Genomic DNA, 19,189 nt, shown 5'->3' with positions numbered 1-19,189 from the left:
ATATATAGGACGGGCTTCTTTAAGTTTCCGTCTACCAAATCCAGGCTATAGTAGAAGACACTTGCTCAAGTTTCCACGCAGTGGGACTAAACCTGGAACCATGTGGTTGGTAAGCAAGCTACTTACTTCACAGCCACTCCTGCACCTATATAAATAGATGCTAAATTGATGATGGTGATGATTTACCAACACACTATGCAATAGACAACAAAAGTAATACAAACTAAAGGTGAAAACTCTACATTGCTGTTTGACCTATTAGCAATATCACTCAAATCTTTTCTAAATCACAACGAAAAAGATAAATGTTTCTAACAAAAACAAAAACTAGGGATGGCCATGTTAGAAACCCTTTGATCATGAGTAGGATTGATCACAGCAACAACATAATTGATTAATGGAAAACAATATGAATGAAAATGATTCCTTCAGATGGGACAAAGGTTTCAAGGAGAGATGTGATATTATGGATTGGATTGATTCCAGAATGTAACTGATATTTATATTTACTTTGGTGAAGGCACATAGCCTAGTATTGAAGGTGTTGCACTCATGATCTTACAATTGTGGTTTCGGTTCTCAGACTGGGTGGCATGTTGTGTTCTTGAGCAAAACACTTCGTTTCATTCTGCTCCAGTCGACTTGACTCTTAATGAGTCCTAACAATAGCTGGGAAGTTAACCCGATGGATTGGATTCTTGTTTAGTGGGGAGCATTATAATCTGAGTCACGTATGTGTCATAGAAACCAGGATAGATCTAAGAATATTTTTCTTGAGCAGAATAAGAAGTAAAGTTCAATGAAATTTGAACTCAGAACATAAAGGGATGTAATTAAACACCACAAAGCATACTGTTTCTTTATGACTCCAATGAAAAAAATGTTGAAGAGATTAAAAAGAAACAAGCTAAAATGTTTTAAGTAGAGGCAAATGAAAACAACTTCACTTTTGACTACTGCCTGTAGTTACTTATTGTCCAAAACATTCAATAATAATACCTATCAAGATTTAGTTTGTAAAAGTCAATCACAAACAGGGCAAACATTAGACAGCCACCAATCAATACTTAATTAGTGTCCACATATTATCAATAACTTTCATGCTGGAATCTTTGCAAAGAGTTGTTTTTCTTGTCTTTTGTCAATGTTCAAATGCCATTGTTTATTTTACATATATATTTTTTATTGTTTATTTTCCTATTGTAATCCTTTTTTACATCTAAAAGTTGTTTCTATCAAAGCCTGAAATTTAAAGGAAAGAGTTAATTCATTAAAGTGACCCTGGTACTCAGTGGCGGCTTGTAAGTAAAATTAGTTGGGGTGCTGCTTCAGAAAAGTTTTAGCTGTTGTTTTAACATTGCGTAAAAGGGAAGAACCATATAAAAAGAAAATTTATACATAAACTAGATCGGTATGCATTTTAGCCACTGCTGGCTAGTGTGTTTAGTTTGTTCACTGAACACTGCCATGAATTCTTCCTTGTTTTTCAAAAATCTCCCCTAAATCACTAAATATGGGAGGAAAATCTGCCCTATTTTTCAAATCCTGGCAGCAACATTGTAACTGGAAGCAGGATAATAATCTAATTCTACACTTTATCACATTCAAGAATATAAGCATGTTTTTAAGCACAACACACACAGAGTCAAAAAGAAACACTATCTTTTACCAGCACACCAGGGTCAGCACTGTATAAACCACAGTGCTCTCTCTCCCTAGCATGCAGCTTCCTGTCTCGGTCATGTGAGCATGCACACAACAACCAAACACCTCATTGCTAGAACTGTGAAGCGCACAGTTCTATACAAGGATTTTTGTATTTTTTTCATAAACTAGGGGATGGCTACTGACATTAAGCTTAAGGATTATATAATGTACAAGTATAAAGAAAGAATTAAAGAAAAAAAGGACTCATTATATTGAATGTTATCGATAATATTGAGTGAAAATAGGGGGTGCTGCAGTTCCGCAGTACTTATACACGGGCCACCACTGCTGGTACTTGACTTATGCTTTATCTTATAGACGTCAGAAATATTGCTTTCAAATTTTGGTACAAGGCCAGCAATTGTAAGGGAGAAAGTAAGTTGATTACATTGCACTCAAGCATATAACCAGCCAGCATCTACAATTTAGAAATTGAAGACTGATGAGTCAATCACTGATGAAACTTCAATGTCCCTGTCAACATTAAAACTTTTTTGCTGGTATACATACATGTATGTGCTTGTGTGTGAGTTTAGAAATGTAATTCTTAGTGTTCATAATAGTTTATTTGTGTATAGTTATGTGGAGCTTTATGCAAGAGAATCATTCAAGCTGTGTTAAAGTGAATGAAAAGTAACCAGTATGGTTGAAGGAGACATCTCTGATCCATTGTCAGTTGATACTGGTGTGAGCACCTTTGTTTATATTGGTGACAGTTACTGAGTGTCTATTCTTTGTGATGGTGCAATACCATTTTCCTGTGGTCAAGAAGTCATTCTTGTTGAATCTTAATGAGTTTCAATCTATTTATCAGTTTTTGGGAATAACTAAAAAAATTGCTAATGTTTGTAATTCTTAAAATTTTATCATGTCTGTTCAATGACCATTGATCTTGGGTTAAGTGTAAATCTTTTCCAATAAACATGATGGACATCTTTTAGCTCTGTTGGTGTACTGGTGTGTATTACCTTTTTCACTCCATGCTAGTATAGTGATGTTTTTAACTCTACTCTCCTTCAGTTTCTAGATATTTTGTAATAGGGATGTGATGTTGATACTATCTCTAGATCTAAAGGAGCATGTGTGTTGGTTAAATCTTCTCTTAAAGGTATGCTTTGTGCATCCCTTTAAATTTTCTTGATATTGACATATGGTGTTATATTGTGCCTTAAGATAAAAATCATAATTAATTATAAGAAAATTTCTGGGTGAATCTGTTGTTGCAATTTGGCTGTTGAAATAAATGCTGGAAGGGTAGAACTTCATTGGTTATTTGTTTTGATTGTGTTGTTTAACAGTGAGGCAATGTTATCTTAGCAACAATAGCTGGTTTTAGCATTCATATATATTGTTTGTGAAATTTATATTACTAACTGGGAAATTTTATTTAGTAATGTTGGTCTTTACATTCTTATCATATACTGGGTTAAAGCATATATTTCTTCATTCTGGACTTGCTATTTTATGAGGATAGCTTCTTATAAACTATTTTTTCATTAAAACTTCAGTTTTGTAATACTGTATTGTAAGGGGATGGGAAAGACTGTTGAAAAAATACATATTAGGAAGGGCATCCAGCTGTAGAAACTCTGCCAAATCAGATTGGAACCTGGTGTAGCCATCTGGTTCACCAGTCCTCAGTCAAATCGTCCAACCCATGCTAGCATGGAAAGTGGACGTTAAACGATGATGATGATGATGATGATGTATCCATATGTATATGCCTTGTGCCTCCACACACATGTGCGCGCGCACACACACACACACACACACATACACATCATCATCATCATCATCATCATTGTCTTTTAATGTCCGTTCTCCATGCTGGCATGGCATATATGCTTTAACCCAGTATAAAATAAGAATGTTAAAACCAACATTACTAGATAAAATTTCCCAGTTAGTAATATAAATTCCACAAACAATATATATGAATGCCAAAACCAGCTATTGTTGCTCAGATAACATTGCCTCACTGTTAAACAACACAATCAAAACAGGCTTAACAAGAGTTAGTCAGCTGGAGAGCTGCTCAGGTTTCATTTATCTGTTTTAACGTGGTTTCTATGGCTAATGCCATTCCTAATGCCAACCACTTTACAGAGTGTACTGGGTGCTTTTATGTGGCACTTGCACAGATATTTTTACATGACAACAGCACAGGCACTTTTATGTGCTGCAGTGGCACAGATGCTTTTGTATGACATTAGCATGGGTACTTTTATCTGGCACCAGCACCTATTAGCCCACGAGACTAAGATCCCTTGGCTGAGTGATTTTACTTAGCTTGGTGTCTCCTCAAGCACAACAAACTGCCAGAAGTCTTAGTCCCTTACCATCTCCTCTCTGAAGCCCATATATATATATATATATATATATATATATATACATACATGCAAAAAACGAAAAATGCTCAAGATACATCCAGTAATCTACCCTTTTTACAACACACAACCCCCAAAATAAGAGGTTTACAGTATTATCCACCTGAACAACCCACTACTAAAACACGACCCAAGAATGAAACAAGCATACGAAATACACAAAATAATCAAAAGTAAATGACAATTAAAGTCTCACAAAAAATTTCTCACAAGTGTTAAATTACCATCTGCAACTCCCACACCAACAGTCAAGAAGTGTGGCTGCCCCAATTGTGAGAGTTGCATCAATCTTACAATATACAAATTTTTACCATAAAAAAATTACTTTACATGTTCTTCAAATGTCAAAGATGTAATGAAGATTACATAGGTCAAACAAAGCTTACTCTAAGAAATAGAATGACCATTCACCAACAACAAATACAAGACCTCAGTACTAGACAGATTCCACTAAGTGGGCATATAGACATATATGCAAAAAATAAGTCCCCCAAATTCCAGGTCTTCCCACTCTACCTCTGTTCAGTGAATACCACAGATGAAGCATGGATAAACAAAGAGAATACTTTCATAGAAAAGTACAAATCCAGACTTAACAAACTTTAACAAAGTACATACACAACTATTCAAACACAAAACTCATTCTGCCACTTAACATAAGGAACCTACACAGCTAACAACCTAAACTTTAGCCACTGGACTACATAGAAACAATTCCTGTCTACTCTTCCACCAGACAGATAAAATTTGGAATGCCTTGATTGTAACTAAATACCCAACCATATCAGTCTTCATTTTAGGTACTAAATATATTGCCACTTGACACTAATGCACGGACGTAGCAGGGAACATACAGAAGGTTCTAAACTTAATCATGTGTTCATTCTCTACTGACACTTGACAGAAAATATTCAGAGCATTGATTGTTTAGTACTACCACTCTACTTGTTCAGTCAACTGTGTCAGCCTTAACTTATGATGCTAAACATTGTCACTTGATACGAATACACGGACATAATGGAGACATACATTTCTAAGACCAGTCATGTGACTATAAAAATAGGGCAAGCTTCAAACACTAGTCAGAAGCAAAACAGCTGCAACATAAGCCACATCTTTCTATTTCAATTTTTTGAAAATCAGTGTAAACTGTGAAACTGGTTAAATCTTTAATAATAATAATAAAAAATACATCAACTATTCTTAGTGTATTTCCAACTTCTATATATATATATATATATATATATATATATATATATATATATATATATTTATTTATTTATACCTGTGTGCCCTTATTAGACCACACATTGACACACTTGATGTCATCATGGTAAGATAAGGATAGGGAAAATGAAGCAAAAACCAGAAGTCTCTTTGATCCAGTGGTCCCTCAAAAGAATGGATCCCCCACCCCTGTGACCAACCAGGCTGATAAGGATAGAGAAGCTGAAGAAGCAACAACCAGAAATCCCTCTGTGCCAGTAGTCCCATAAAAGAATGGAGTCCTCACTCCATTGGACAACTAGAGGAATGCAAGTGCTACCACCAGAAAAGGAATGAAAGAACACGAGCACAAACATAAAGAAGGGGAGAAAAAGGAAAAGGACAAGATGAAATAACTAAAACTGAAACCCCAAACCGCTAAGCAAAAACAGAAATCTCAAATATGGTGGCTCGAATGGAATCCGAAACCCTAGAGGAGAGAAGAAATTTGGAGTGAAGTCAAGGACATGCCATGTTATTTCATTTCCTTCTATTTGTTTGTTCTATTGTACTTTTTCTCTTTGAAATCTCCTACTCTTTCAGTGACTTTTTGAGTATCTCAAGCTGCCAATAGTATTCTTTCTCTGCTCTGCACAACATAATTTTTCAGACCCAATATCACTGAAATAACAGTGTCTTCTGCATTTAATAATCCTCTCCCACCCTCCTTTCTTGGTAGGTAAAGTTGGTCGGTATTGTTTTTAGAATGGAATGCACTGTGAGCAGCTTTCTAGTTCTATCCAAATTCTGTAGCTTTGCTTTGTCCTTTTCCTTTTGGGATCAATAAAATAAGTACCAGTTGACCCCTGAGGTCAGTGTAATCAACTAACCCTCCTCTCCATAAATTTCAGGCCTTGTGCCTATAGGAGAAAGGATTATTATTATTTTCATTATTTCACAAATCTTTCCAACAGTAAAGGTATTTGGGGTTGTTGATTTTAAAACTAGAAGAAATTTGAAAGATTAAGAAATTGTTTACAGAGTTCATAGAAAAATTACAATAAGAGCCAAGACAGGAATAGTTGCATTAATACACTGTGTTTCTGTGCGTCTATACTGTTGTCAGATAGAAACATTATCACCTCACCAGGATCAAGATTGTTGTACAATAATTCTATCTTATGACCTGTTTGTTTATTGATAGCCACTGATAACTATGAAGAGCATATAATTTACAGGGATTTCTATTTTACCTCAGTGATCACTGGAATGTTCCTAATAATCTTTGTTTTGTCATTTTCATTTACATTTTATATATGTCATTCATATTTTTTTTGTCTAGCAGATTTTATTTCTGAAGAAACTAAATTTTAAGTTTTAATATAATTTTTGCTTCCATTTATTATTTTTGAGGTAGCCAATTTTACTTCACTACTTTGAAGAAAGGCATGAATTCATGCAATTTCATTTCCTCTTCCCTATAAGTCTTAAGCCTTGTGCCTAAGTATGAAACTTGTTTGTCTTTTAGCCTTCTGGGTTGATATAAACAAGACCAATAACATACTGAAAAGAACTAATGATGCCACTGCCCTTATCATCAATGCAAAGCCACCTTTATATGGCACTTTACTTGATAGAAATAGCGACTAAAGGCGGTGAGCTGGCAGAAACGTTACCCCTCCAGGCGAAATGCTTAGCAGTATTTCGTCTGCTGTTACGTTCTGAGTTCAAATTCCGCCGAGGTCGACTTTGCCTTTCATCCTTTCAGGGTCGATAAATTAAGTACTAGTTACGCACATTGATGACCATGTCTACCATCTAAATGGTTGATGCTAATACTACTCTATATCATCACTTGTACCTAATTTATTAATAGTGTCAGAAGTTTCTATGGCAACAGCAAGAAATATCAGTGATCTATGGGATGAGGGTTGTGGAACATTTTTTGTGGGTACTGAGAACCAAGGGGGCTAAGGGGTTAGTGATCAATGCCTGTGTTATTTTTTAAAGCTATTATCTTCTATTCAAATAAAATTAAAAAAATTAACTTATGGCCATAGTTCTAGGGCTAAAACTAGATAAAATAAAATAAATAATATTACAATAGACGACTAGTTAGCTACAACAACAATAAACTGGAATATAAAGAAAAATTTGAACTGTTATCTGTAGGTTAAATATGAAGCACTTAGATTACGTGCCTGAGTTTAGCCAAAACCACACACACTAAGGGTTGGGTCGATAAGTTAGGTCAGGTAATGATGCATCAGATATTCACTTATAGTAGGTAGTCACCTGCATAAAACTAATACAGGGAACCAAATTACTCTGGCTTGATATTATGTGTATCATCATCATCATTATTGTCATCATAATTTAATGTCCACCTTCCATACTGGCATGGGTTGGACGATTTGTCAGGAGCTTGCACCTGCCTTCTGTGTCTGGTTGGCAGAGTTTTAACAGCTGGATGCCCTTCCTAACACCAACCACCCAGCAGAGTGTAGTGAGTGATTTTTATGTGGCGCAAGTACGGGTGAAGTCAGTTTTGGCATGATTTTTACAGCTGGATGCCCTTATAAATGCCAACCACTTTATAGTGTGCACTGAATGCTTTTTATGTGGCATCAACACAGGCAGGGTCACCAAGTAACTGGCAAGACAAAGATCCTTTGAGAGTGGGAGGGCATTGGAGGAGGGGATCTCTTGTCAGATGATGAAAAGTTATAGTGAGACAGAGAGACAGACACAGGTGTCTTGGTGTAGAGGAGGTACATGGTTACCCAGCCAGAGAGAGAGAGAGAGAGGGATCAACAATGAGGTCAGAAACAGGTGTACTGCTGTAAAGGAGATACGTAGTTACCCAGCCAGAGGGGAGAGCAGGAGAAGGAGAGAAAGAGAGTGGGAGACAGCAAGAGTGCAAGAGAGATATGGTGGCAGAGTGCCAGGTATACTCACAAGGGATGGGGATCAGAATATAAACAGGATGGTTGAGAAAAGAAGAGAGAGATAGGTGGTAGCAAGTGCCAGGGCATACCCTTGAAATATGGAGTTATGTAAGAATAAATGCATTACTTAGATACATAATAGTAACCACTGAAGATTTAAACTCTCCTGTGATCTGACAACACACCAGTTGACCAGCCTATTTCCATGCTCTCAGTCAGAGAGGGGGGGATATTAAATACCAATAACTATACATTGGATACCACTAACTAATCACATTGTTTTCCAAGCAGGGGGGGGGGCAGCAAATCCATAGTAAGTAGGCTTGGCATGGTGATAAAATAATAATAAAGATGATGATAATAATAATAATATTTTTTAAAGTTCTGAAAGTAAATTAGCTAAGATATTAAGATATATAACTTTGGGGTACCAACGTTAAAGAAAACTAGAAAATGTGAAAGTGAATAAATAAATGAAAATAAAACCTATCTAAAGTCTGGGAGGTGTGAAATGTAGCAAGGGGTCATTGAAAAGGTGTTAGTAAAATCAAAAGGCAATAGCTGAAAATGTCTGAGAAACACTGTATTAAAGAATAGGGTCCAAAGAAACCAGTGGTAGTCTGCATTAGCAATTTCTGAATGTACACCTACTGTTTAAAAGTAATAATTTGGTTTGTAAAATAGTTTACTCTTTTACTTGTTTCAGTCATTTGACTGCGGCCATGCTGGAGCACCGCCTTTAGTCAAGCAAATCGACCCCAAGACTTATTCTTTGTAAGCCTAGTACTTATTCTATCGGTCTCTTTTGCCGAACTTCTAAGTTACGGGGACGTAAACACACCAGCATCGGTTGTCAAGCGATGTTGGGGGGGACAAACACAGACACACAAACACACAAACACATATATATATATATATATATATATATACATATACATATATACGACGAGCTTCTTTCAGTTTCCGTCTACCAAATTCACTCACAAGGCTTTGGTCGGCCCGATTTTAGTGGTTTCTTGGCAAAGAACTCCTTAAGGTGGAGTTTCTCCAAAGAATTAAAATTTTTATCATTGAGGTTATTTTGCAAGGACCTGAAGAAATGAAAATCCGAAGGAGCAATGTTTGGTGGATATGGTGGGTGGAGTAATACATTCTATCCAAGCTGCAACAATTTTTGATGTGTCACCAAAGAAACGTGAGGTCTGGCATTATCCTGATGGAAAAAAAACACCTTTCCTGGGCGTTTTTCTTGAATTGCTGCCTTTAAATCATTCAATTGAAAGCAATACTTCTCAGAATGGTTACTTGGCAAAAGTTCATTGTACAGGATTCGTTTCCAATCCCATCAGATGCAGAGCATGGCTTTCTTAGGATGAAGACCTGCTTTTAAAGTGGCTAAAGGTGGCTCATGTCGCTTACCCCAGGATCTTTTTCACTGAACATTGTTGTAAATGATCCATTTCTCATCACCCATCACTATTTGCTCCAAAAAGGGATGCAATTTCATTGTGTTTATACAGCAAATCACAGATAGAAATGTGATACAAAAGATTCTTTTCACTCAAATCATGTGGTACCCAAACATTTCCGTGATTTGAGTACCCAAGCTTCACTAAGTGCACATGGAAGGTGGATTTTGATAAATTTAGTGTTTCTGCCAATTCCCACACTGTGTAATGTGAGTTATTCTCAATCAATGCCCTGATTTGGTCATCATCTGAAGTGGGTGGCGGGGTCTGCCTGAGTGATCTTCATCAATAAGGCTACAGTTACCAACTCTAAACTTAGCAAACCATTTCTGTACAGTTCTGTCAGCCAAAGCACCTTCACCGTACATAGCGCATATCTTTTTTGTTGCTAGCAAAGTAGTTTTGCCTCTATGGTAATAATAATGCATCAAGTGTCTAAAATGCACCTAATAATCGTCTATTTTCATAGAGATGCAGAATTGACACGAATTAAGTAATTTTAAACTGTCTTTCTCAAGAGATAGTTTGAAGTGTACACTAACTGGAAATGTAAGCATATCATATGTATCGATAAATTTGACATGTTCTAACATGTTGGAATATGAGTGACTAAAAACTGGCATGAACTTTCCGGACAATCCAGTATATATTTGTGTGTGTGTGTGTGTGTGTGAGGTGGTATCAAAAAGTTCCTGGACTACTTCTGTAGTGCATCAACAGATGGCAGCACATGGTTGCATGTTGTGAGAGCTAGCAGTGATCTTCATGAGGCAGTGTGTCAAGTGACATCAAAATGTTTACTTTGCAAGTTGTGAAATTTGTGTTTTTGTGATCATGTGTTTGCTGTAGTCTGTGATTTTGTCATGGCCAGGAACAAAGAGTCAACGTGGAATTTTTTGTTAAACTTGGGAAGTCTGCTACAGAGACATTGAGCATGCTTCAAGCAAGCTTATGGTGATGAGGCAATGGGTTGTATACAATATTTCAAGTGGCACAGGTGCCTCAAAAGCAGATTGGCCCATGTGCCAGTGACATGTTAAAAAACACCCACTACACTCTTGGAGTGGTTGGTGTTAGGAAGGGCATCCAGCTGTAGAAACCTTGTCAGAACAGATTGGAGCCTGGTGCAGCCTCCTGGCTTGCTAGTCCTCAGTGAAACCGTCCAACCCATGCTAGCATGGAAAGTGGACGTTTAATGATGATAATGATGATAGTCTTCTGTTTCTACTTTTCAAGTGTTACAAAACCACTTTTGGCTTTACTTACAGGATTTATCAGACTGGTACTGTTTTGGAAATAGTTTGTTGTTAATGTTGTCTATCACAGCCTCATCTGGCCCTTGCAATTTGGGTTTATCCTTAACTCCAGCTGCTGTGATCAACTTATCGAGTTTCCAGAAGACATCACTCAGGTCACTGATGGTGGCTCATGAATGTTGTTTACCTTGACTTTGCTAAAGCTTTTAGTTCTGTGTCACACAAAAGACTTATGATAAAACTCTCTGCATTGAGTGTGAAAGATCTTTTTAACTGGTTGGAGTCCTTCATTTTCAGTCAAAAAGAGGTAGTCATGGTTCTAGGACAGCATTCTTCACCCTCTGATATATCATCTGGTGTACCACAAGGATCTGTTCTTGGTTCCCTTTTGTTTGTTGCATACATTAATGACATAGATGCCAACTTAAAGAATGCCACAGTGCTGAAATATGCAGATGATATCAAGTTGTACCTTGAGATAAAAAAGGCAGATCCTGAACATTATAGATCTTTCCTCCAATTGGACCGAGACACAATGCAACAATAGATCACAGACTGGCAACTCAAGCTGGCTGTGGACAAGTGTACCATCATGCATTTTGGAAGGAAAAACTCAGTGTCTGCATACTCTCTCCACAACACTAATATCAAGAAGTTTTCTTTTGAACCTGATCTGGGCATTACTGTTAGCAGCGATTTGTGCTGGACAAAGCACATCTCTAAAATTGTCAAGGAGGCTAAGGGTGTCTTGGTGTCATTCAGCAAGACCTTTGGCAGCTACTCTCCAGCTATCTATTTAAGGCTGTGTATGGCTATGGTGTGGCCACACTTGGAATTTGCATCACCAGTCTGGAACCCCTATCTTGCCCAGGACATTGACTTCCTGGAAACTATTCAGAGACATGCAACCAAGCAAATACTCTCCATCAGGCATCTACCATACTCTGAATGCCTTGCCTCCTTGGGCATAGATACATTGAAGCTCTGACATCTGGCAACTGACTTGGTAAACACCCTCAAAATTATTAACTGTTGTGCCAACAACCACCTTGAACACCTCTTTGAGCTCCATGTATTTAACACGTGTGCATGCCTACAAAGCCAGAAAACAGCACAGCTCCCATGACTTTCGGAAACATTTTTTCACACTCAGAATTGCTGAAGCATGGAACAGACTACCTACATCAGTTGTTAGTTGCCGAGACATTGCATCCTTTAAAACCTCCATGCTTCCTGAAGTTTACCAACACTACACCTGATATTTCCCCTTCCATATGCATGCACACATGTATATCATGACTCATACACTGTTCACTTTCCTGACTTTTGTACATAATTCTATGTACTGTACATGCACCTTTGATGAGTTGTAGTGCACCTGAGCACTATACAAGGTGTCCACAAAGTCTGGGTATATGAGGATTAACACATATTTTAAGAAATTATTATTTCTTATATTTAATTGTTTATGTTATGATTTTATTTAATCCATGTACCCAGACCTTGTGCACACCCTGTACACAATAATTTCATTATTATTATTACAAGTGAAATTAGTTCCATATTATCAACAACAAATTTTGTACTGATTTTAAATCCCATTCTAATATTCCTTGTTTTCTTTTCGGTGTCCTTTTGTTCGTTTAATTTGAAATTTATTACTGTGAATGTCTTTAATTAATCAGAAATAATGTTTATACATCATACTATTAGATTAAGCTTGGCAACAAATCCAAATTTGATTCTTACCTCTATATATGTTTATTAATACATTGAGTAAAGCCATCAACATTGGAACTTAGTATTTTACCAATTTTAAGACTGTAAGTCTTGTCACTGGCATACTTGTTAGTGCACCAGACAAAATGCTTTGTAGCATTTCTTCCAGTTTTACATTCTGAGTTCAAATTGTGCCAAAATTGACTTTGCCTTTCATCCTTTTGAGGTCATATATATTCAACTAGCTCCGACCCAATGCAGAATGGCTTTGTATCTATCGTAGAATGAATTATTGTTTAGTAGTCCACAATATGATAACAAATACCAGGCTAAGAATAGTCTGACAGTCCTTTAGAATTGGAAATTTCAGTCTGTTTGTACAATTTGATATAGTACTTTTTACATTTCTGATCGCTGTTACACCTGTCTTATGCACATACTATCTGAATGTTTATTTTTTTCCCTACAACAATTTTACTTACTTGTTTTTCAACTTTATTCATTTTTCTGCATACACAGCCAATTTCCCAAAGCACAACTTTTGTTTTGCTTTTTTTTTCTTTGTTTTTTTGTACATTTCAGAGACTATTAGTATCAGGCTGCTATATTTATTTAATTGTACAACAAAGTAACACAGAATTTATTAAAAGTAGCAGATTTGTTAGAAAGTAGCCCATATTGAAAATTTGACTAGTAAATGTGTGTGTCTAAGTGTGTGTATATCATCATCATCATTTGGCACTCATGCTGGTGGCATGTGAACAAAACATTGAACTGACTCCTGTGCAGGTGGCACGTAAAAAAACACCATTTGAGCGTGGCCATTGCCAGTACCGCCGGACTGGCCCTCATGCTGGTGGCACGTAAAAAACACCCACTACACTCTCGGAGTGGTTGGCATTAGGAAGGGCATCCAGCTGTCGAAACTCTGCCAGATCAGATTTGAGTCTGGTGTAGCCATCTGGTTCGCCAGTCTTCAGTCAAATCGTCCAACCCATGCTAGCATGGAAAGCAGACGTTAAATGATGATGATGATGATGTTCATGCTGGTACAGGTTGAACAGTTTGACCTGTGCTGCACTAGGCTCCAGTCTGGTTTAGCATGGTTTCTATTGGCTGGATACTCTTCCTAATGCCAACCACTTTACAGAATGTTGTAATCCTCTGTTGGACTGTTATAACACCCACTCCAGTAAAGCAGTATAGTTAGACAAGTAAGATACGACTATCTGTCTGACTGGCTGCCTTTGTACTCTACCTCTCTACTGTGTTGGCTTCCTATGTTACACTATTTGTAACAACTACCACATACCACTCATCATGTGTCTATGTGATGGGGTTCTCCATTATTACTACCATCCCTATAACAGTGTGCTGGGTGCTCTTCCGTGGCACTGCACAAACACTTTTGATCATTGCTTTTAGGCCAGTTTTGATTCACTAGGGTTCTTTGAAAAATTGTAATTTTAAACACTGGTTATTTTAGCAAATAGCCCACCTTGATAAAAAAAATACTAATATGTAATCCTGAAAAGTAGTATAATCTGCTACTTGTCCAACCTATAAATCCATTTAGTTTCTCATGGTGTATTTTTAAAAATATTTTATTACTAGGGTTCCCTGTATCATTCATATTTGTTTAAATGAGTAATTTTATTTTAAAAAGTTAAATCCGGTGTCCTAGGTCTTGTGATCTTACAAGTATAGGTTCAAATTCCTAATACAGATATTTTTCCTTATTTTTCAGTACAGTATCCCTACCACATCTGGTTTTTAGATCACACTTAATTTTTTTTCTCTGGTCATGTAAAATGTCTATTTTTGCAGCCATATATGCGGCCAGTCATTGCTTTGTGAGTGTATTTAGTTGACAGAAACTGTGCAGAAGCATGTGATTTTTATATGTGTCTGCTTGTCTGTCTGTCTTTCTTTGTCTCCCTCCTCCCCTCTTTCTCTCCATTTGTTTCTCACCTGTTAGCAATCGGTGTCAAAATGTTTGTCTCTGAAACTAATAGTATAAGATTCAGACTTAAAATAAGTACTGGGGTGCCCCAGCATGGACGCAGTCCAATAACTGAAACCAGTAAAAGAATAAAAGAACCTTTTGTTTTGCCAGAGCTGTACAAGAATAATCGATGCATTTTCATGCTACCTAGCATGGTAACCTGTAAGTTGGAGAAGTCTATAACAAGGTCAAAACAAGGCCAATTTAATGTTTAGGCCTTAACTTTTGGGCTATGCTCCTGCACAGTATGACTTTGTCCTTCTATCCTGAGATAAGAAATCTCCTTAATTCACATAATCTACTCACCTAACTATAATCTTCCACATTTTATTCAAAATGACCCGGATGTTGTCAAAAGAAATTTACTTTATCATTATTAAAGCAATTTATGCATACCTCTTATGTACTCAAACTAGTTTAAGACTATTTTATGTCATTTATGGTGTTAATTGAATTTGTATTGTATCTGCCCCAAATATTTTACATTTCACTCTTATGTAAGAAAGAATTATTGGGATGGGGAATTTAGTGTAGATGTCTTATAATTTTTCAGTTGCCTTTACTGCATTGTATACAGATTCTTTTAAGTTTTAAATTTGTATTTCATGTTACCATAAACGAAACATAATTAATTTTGTAACTACCTGAAGAGCAGGTAAGTTAGTTGACTCAACAGGGCACAAAACTAAGTGGCACCTCACTCTATTGAATTGTGATCTAAATTAACATCAGTTCAAGTTTTCATCAAACTGAGGTTGACAGTATGAATAACAGAGTTCAGTGCTTCAAACACACTTGCTATACAAATTCTTCAGCACAACACAATATTTTTCACCTCCTTGCTCATGTTTTACTTATATGCAACTTCTTAAAAAGAGAGAAAAAAGTAAACAGTTCTTTCTTTGAAGTCTGTTATGAGTATCTAATTGTTCAACCAACAGAACCACCTACTCATTGCATTCCCTTATGAGCGGGGGAATATTCCACAGACATGTGTACCCTCAATGTAATTCTCAGGCAAAATTAGTGTGATACAAGGTGTAACATGGTTAAGCCTTTAACCCTTTTGTTACTGTATTTATTTTGAGATGCTCTGTGTTTCTTTCAATTACGTTAAATATGACAAAAGAATTTAGTAAAATAACTCAGTTATCATTAAGCTAGTGTTAGGAACATAAATTGTGACTAAGGTTTGGTGGAAGATTTTAATTCAAAACTTATGAAAACAAGACATTTGTACTACAGAGCCAGAGCCGGTTTCAGCCAGGTTAGTAACGAAAGGGTTAAATAACTAGTAGTTCATCTGATAGGCTTCCATACAGTTTCTGTCTATTCACTTTCACTTACAAGGCTTGAATTAAATTGAGGTTGTGGGAAAATAAGCCTTCCTTGCATACTAGGAAGTAGATCAACCCCAGGACCTCTTGGTTGTAAAGTGAACTTCTTAACTGCTAACCCAAGCTCCTTTCACCCATAAGTACAATACATCAAACTGAAGATTATATTGTGTGTAATGACTCTTAATTAAGCTAATAACCACTTTAAGATAACATGAGTCATTTATCATTTTATTTCACCAACTGATTAAAAAAAAAAAATTAGCTATTAAATCAGAATATGCAGAGAAAAAGCAATGTAATCATCATCATCATCATCATCATTGTTTAACATCCGTTTTTCATGCTGGCATGGGTTGGATGGTTTGACTGGGGACTGGCAAGCCAGTAGGCCATACCAGGCTCCAATCTGATCTGGCAATGTTTCTCCAGCTGGATGCCCTTCCTAATGCCAACCACTCTGAGAGTGTAGTGGGTGCTTTTTACGTGCCAGTCAGGTGGCACTGGCATCGGCTACGTTCAGATAGTGCTTTTTACATGCCACTGGCACAGGAGCCAGTCAGGGTAGAGGGGCTGGCTTCAACCACATTTGGATGGTGCTTTTTATGTGCCACCAGCATGGGGAGCCAGTCAAGCAGCTCTGGCAGTGACCCACGCATGAATGGTGCTTATTGCATGTCACCAGCTCTGGTATCAGCCACAACTACAATTCCATTTGATTTGATTTTGATTTACTTGACTCAGTAGGTCTCCTCAAGCACGGCATGTTGCCTGACGATCCAAAGGTACTTTCTAAATGGGCTGGTTATGTGACACCGGTGTAGGCTATGGCTATGATCTCACTTTTCTTGCCAGGCCTTCTCAATCACAGCATATTTCCAGAGGTCTCGGTCTTTCATCATTGCTTCTGTGAGGCCCAACATTTGAAGGTCATGCTTCACCACCTCATCCCATGTCTTCCTGGGTCTCCCTCTTCCACAGGTTCCTTCCACTGTTAGCTCTCCTCATCCATATATAGCACATGACCATAGCAGTGCAGTCGTCTCTTGCACACCACATCTGATGCTTCTTACATTCAAAATTTCTCTCAGGGTGCTTACACTCTGTTGTGTGTGCAGACTGACATTACACATCCAGCAGATCATACTAGCTTCAATTCTTTTGAGTTTACACACGTCTTCAGCAGGCACGGCCCATGTTTCACTGCCGTGTAGCATGGCAGTTCACACACATGCATCGTACAATCTACCTTTCACTCTGAGCAAGAGGCCCTTTGTCACCAGTAGAGGTAGGAGCTTTCTGAACTTTGCCCAGACTATTCTTATTCTAGTGGCAACACTCTCTGAGCATCCAACCCCACTATAGACTTGGTCACCTAGGTTGCGGAAACTATCAACTACTTCTAGTTTCTTCCCCTGGCATGTGATGGAATCAGTTTTCTGAGCATCTGTGGTGTTTATTGCCCCTGTGCCTCTGCCACACACAAAAGCTTTCTTCCCAGTTAACCTTCCTCTGATGTTGCTGCACCTCTTATGCGTCCATAGCTTACACTGGGTACATGGAATTTCTACTTACACCTTTTCTACAGATCGAGCAGGGCCATCTACCTGAAGGGGTTTGTGATGTGTTCGCCTTCCTACTTACTAGGACTTTGGTTTTTGTAACATTGACTCTAAGGCTCTTCGATTCTAAACCTTGCTTCCACACCTGAAATTTCTTCTCTAGTTCTGGTATGAGAGCAAGGTCATCAGCAAAGAGGATCTCCCAGAGGCAGCCTGTCTTGAATTCCTCTGTTATTGTCTGGAGGACTATGATGAATAAGAGTTGGCTGAGGGCTGATCCTTGATGAATCCCTACTTCTATCCAGAATTCTTTGCTATATTCATTGCCGACCCTTATCTTACTAACGGCATCCCTGTACAGCTCTTATTAACCAATCGTCAATCCCCAGTTTCCACATCACCCACAAGACAACTCAACAAAAGCCAAGTATAGGGGTTTATCTTTGGCTAGGTATTTCTCCTGCAGTTTCTGTACTAAGAATATAGCATCAGTGGTGCTTCTACCTGGTACGAACCCAAACTGCATCTCATCTAAGCGGACTCTCTCCCTAATTAGTTGGGCTTTGTGTAAGCAAAATTCAGTTAATTTAAAAAAGAAATGTTAATTTTAATGTTAATGTAAATTTTGTTTTAAAAGTTACTGTTCTCTTATCATTATTTAATTTATGCTTTGATATGTTCTTTAAGGCTTATGTTTCTTGCATTGAATATTTCAGGGTTTTCAGCATTACTGAGGTAGTTCCATTGTCCAAGTGACAATCTAAGAATAAGAGTATGGCTGATAGGCAACCAAAGCTGTTTGTGCTGAGCGTTGCATTTTTTGCTGCCTTCTTTATTCAGGTAAGTGCTTTGTGTTTCCTTTCTCTTTCAAGATTGATTTAGGTAGATATGGAAATGAAATGTATGTAGGAAACCATGTATGTAGAAACCAGCTCTTTCTCTATTGGCAAGAAATCTTGAAATAAAACTGAACAATAACATACATACATACACACACATATATACACATACACACACATATATACACATACACACATGCACATACATGTGTGTATATGTGTATAAATGTCATCCAACAGATTTATCACCAAAATTTCATGCCCTCTTTCTTTCAATTTCAATTTTTAGGGATTTAACCAACAATTTAGGCATAATGAAAGGGAGATTTATTGAGATTGTGGAAATGAGTAGGTGTGTGTTGTATGCAACAGTTAAAGAGGAATGGATCCTCAACCAAACTCCTCACAAGAAAAAAACAGCAATACAAATTCTTTTGGGCAAGCAAAAGTGGCAGCAGGTGTTGGGAAGGCATACTACTTGCTGAGAAATGAGTAAACTAATTGAGCTGAGAAATGGATAATGTTAAGGTGTATAGTTAAGATAATTAAGATGCGACAACTCAACAACAACATTTATCTTTGTATATATACAAGAAACAGGATTAATTTGAAGAACAAAAGAACCACTTCTATGAAATCCTTGTTTAAATTACCACAGTGACAATTGACTTTGATACTGTTATTGTGGCTAGCAACTTCAACAGACATGTTGGTCAGCATTGTGAATGAATTCGATGGAAACCGAAAAAGAGTG

General features: G+C 37.3%; 1 protein-coding gene across 2 annotated transcripts in view; it reads left to right on the top strand.

Moving 5' to 3' along the window:
• The window catches only part of LOC106883510 (uncharacterized), a 36,734-nt gene that overhangs the window by 2,203 nt on the left and 15,342 nt on the right, over window positions 1-19,189 (top strand). For both annotated transcript variants that reach the window (XM_052965618.1, XM_052965617.1), the window contains exon 2: window positions 18,313-18,436. In XM_052965618.1, coding sequence (XP_052821578.1) covers window positions 18,371-18,436 — 66 coding nt within the window. In that variant the 5' untranslated portion in view covers window positions 18,313-18,370. The remainder of the gene's footprint in view (window positions 1-18,312; window positions 18,437-19,189) is intronic.

This window comes from Octopus bimaculoides, chromosome 2 (genome assembly GCF_001194135.2).
Source record: "Octopus bimaculoides isolate UCB-OBI-ISO-001 chromosome 2, ASM119413v2, whole genome shotgun sequence".
Lineage (NCBI taxonomy): Eukaryota > Metazoa > Mollusca > Cephalopoda > Octopoda > Octopodidae > Octopus > Octopus bimaculoides.
Note: the sequence above shows the minus strand (reverse complement) of the source record. Positions and strands in the feature narration are given on the sequence as shown.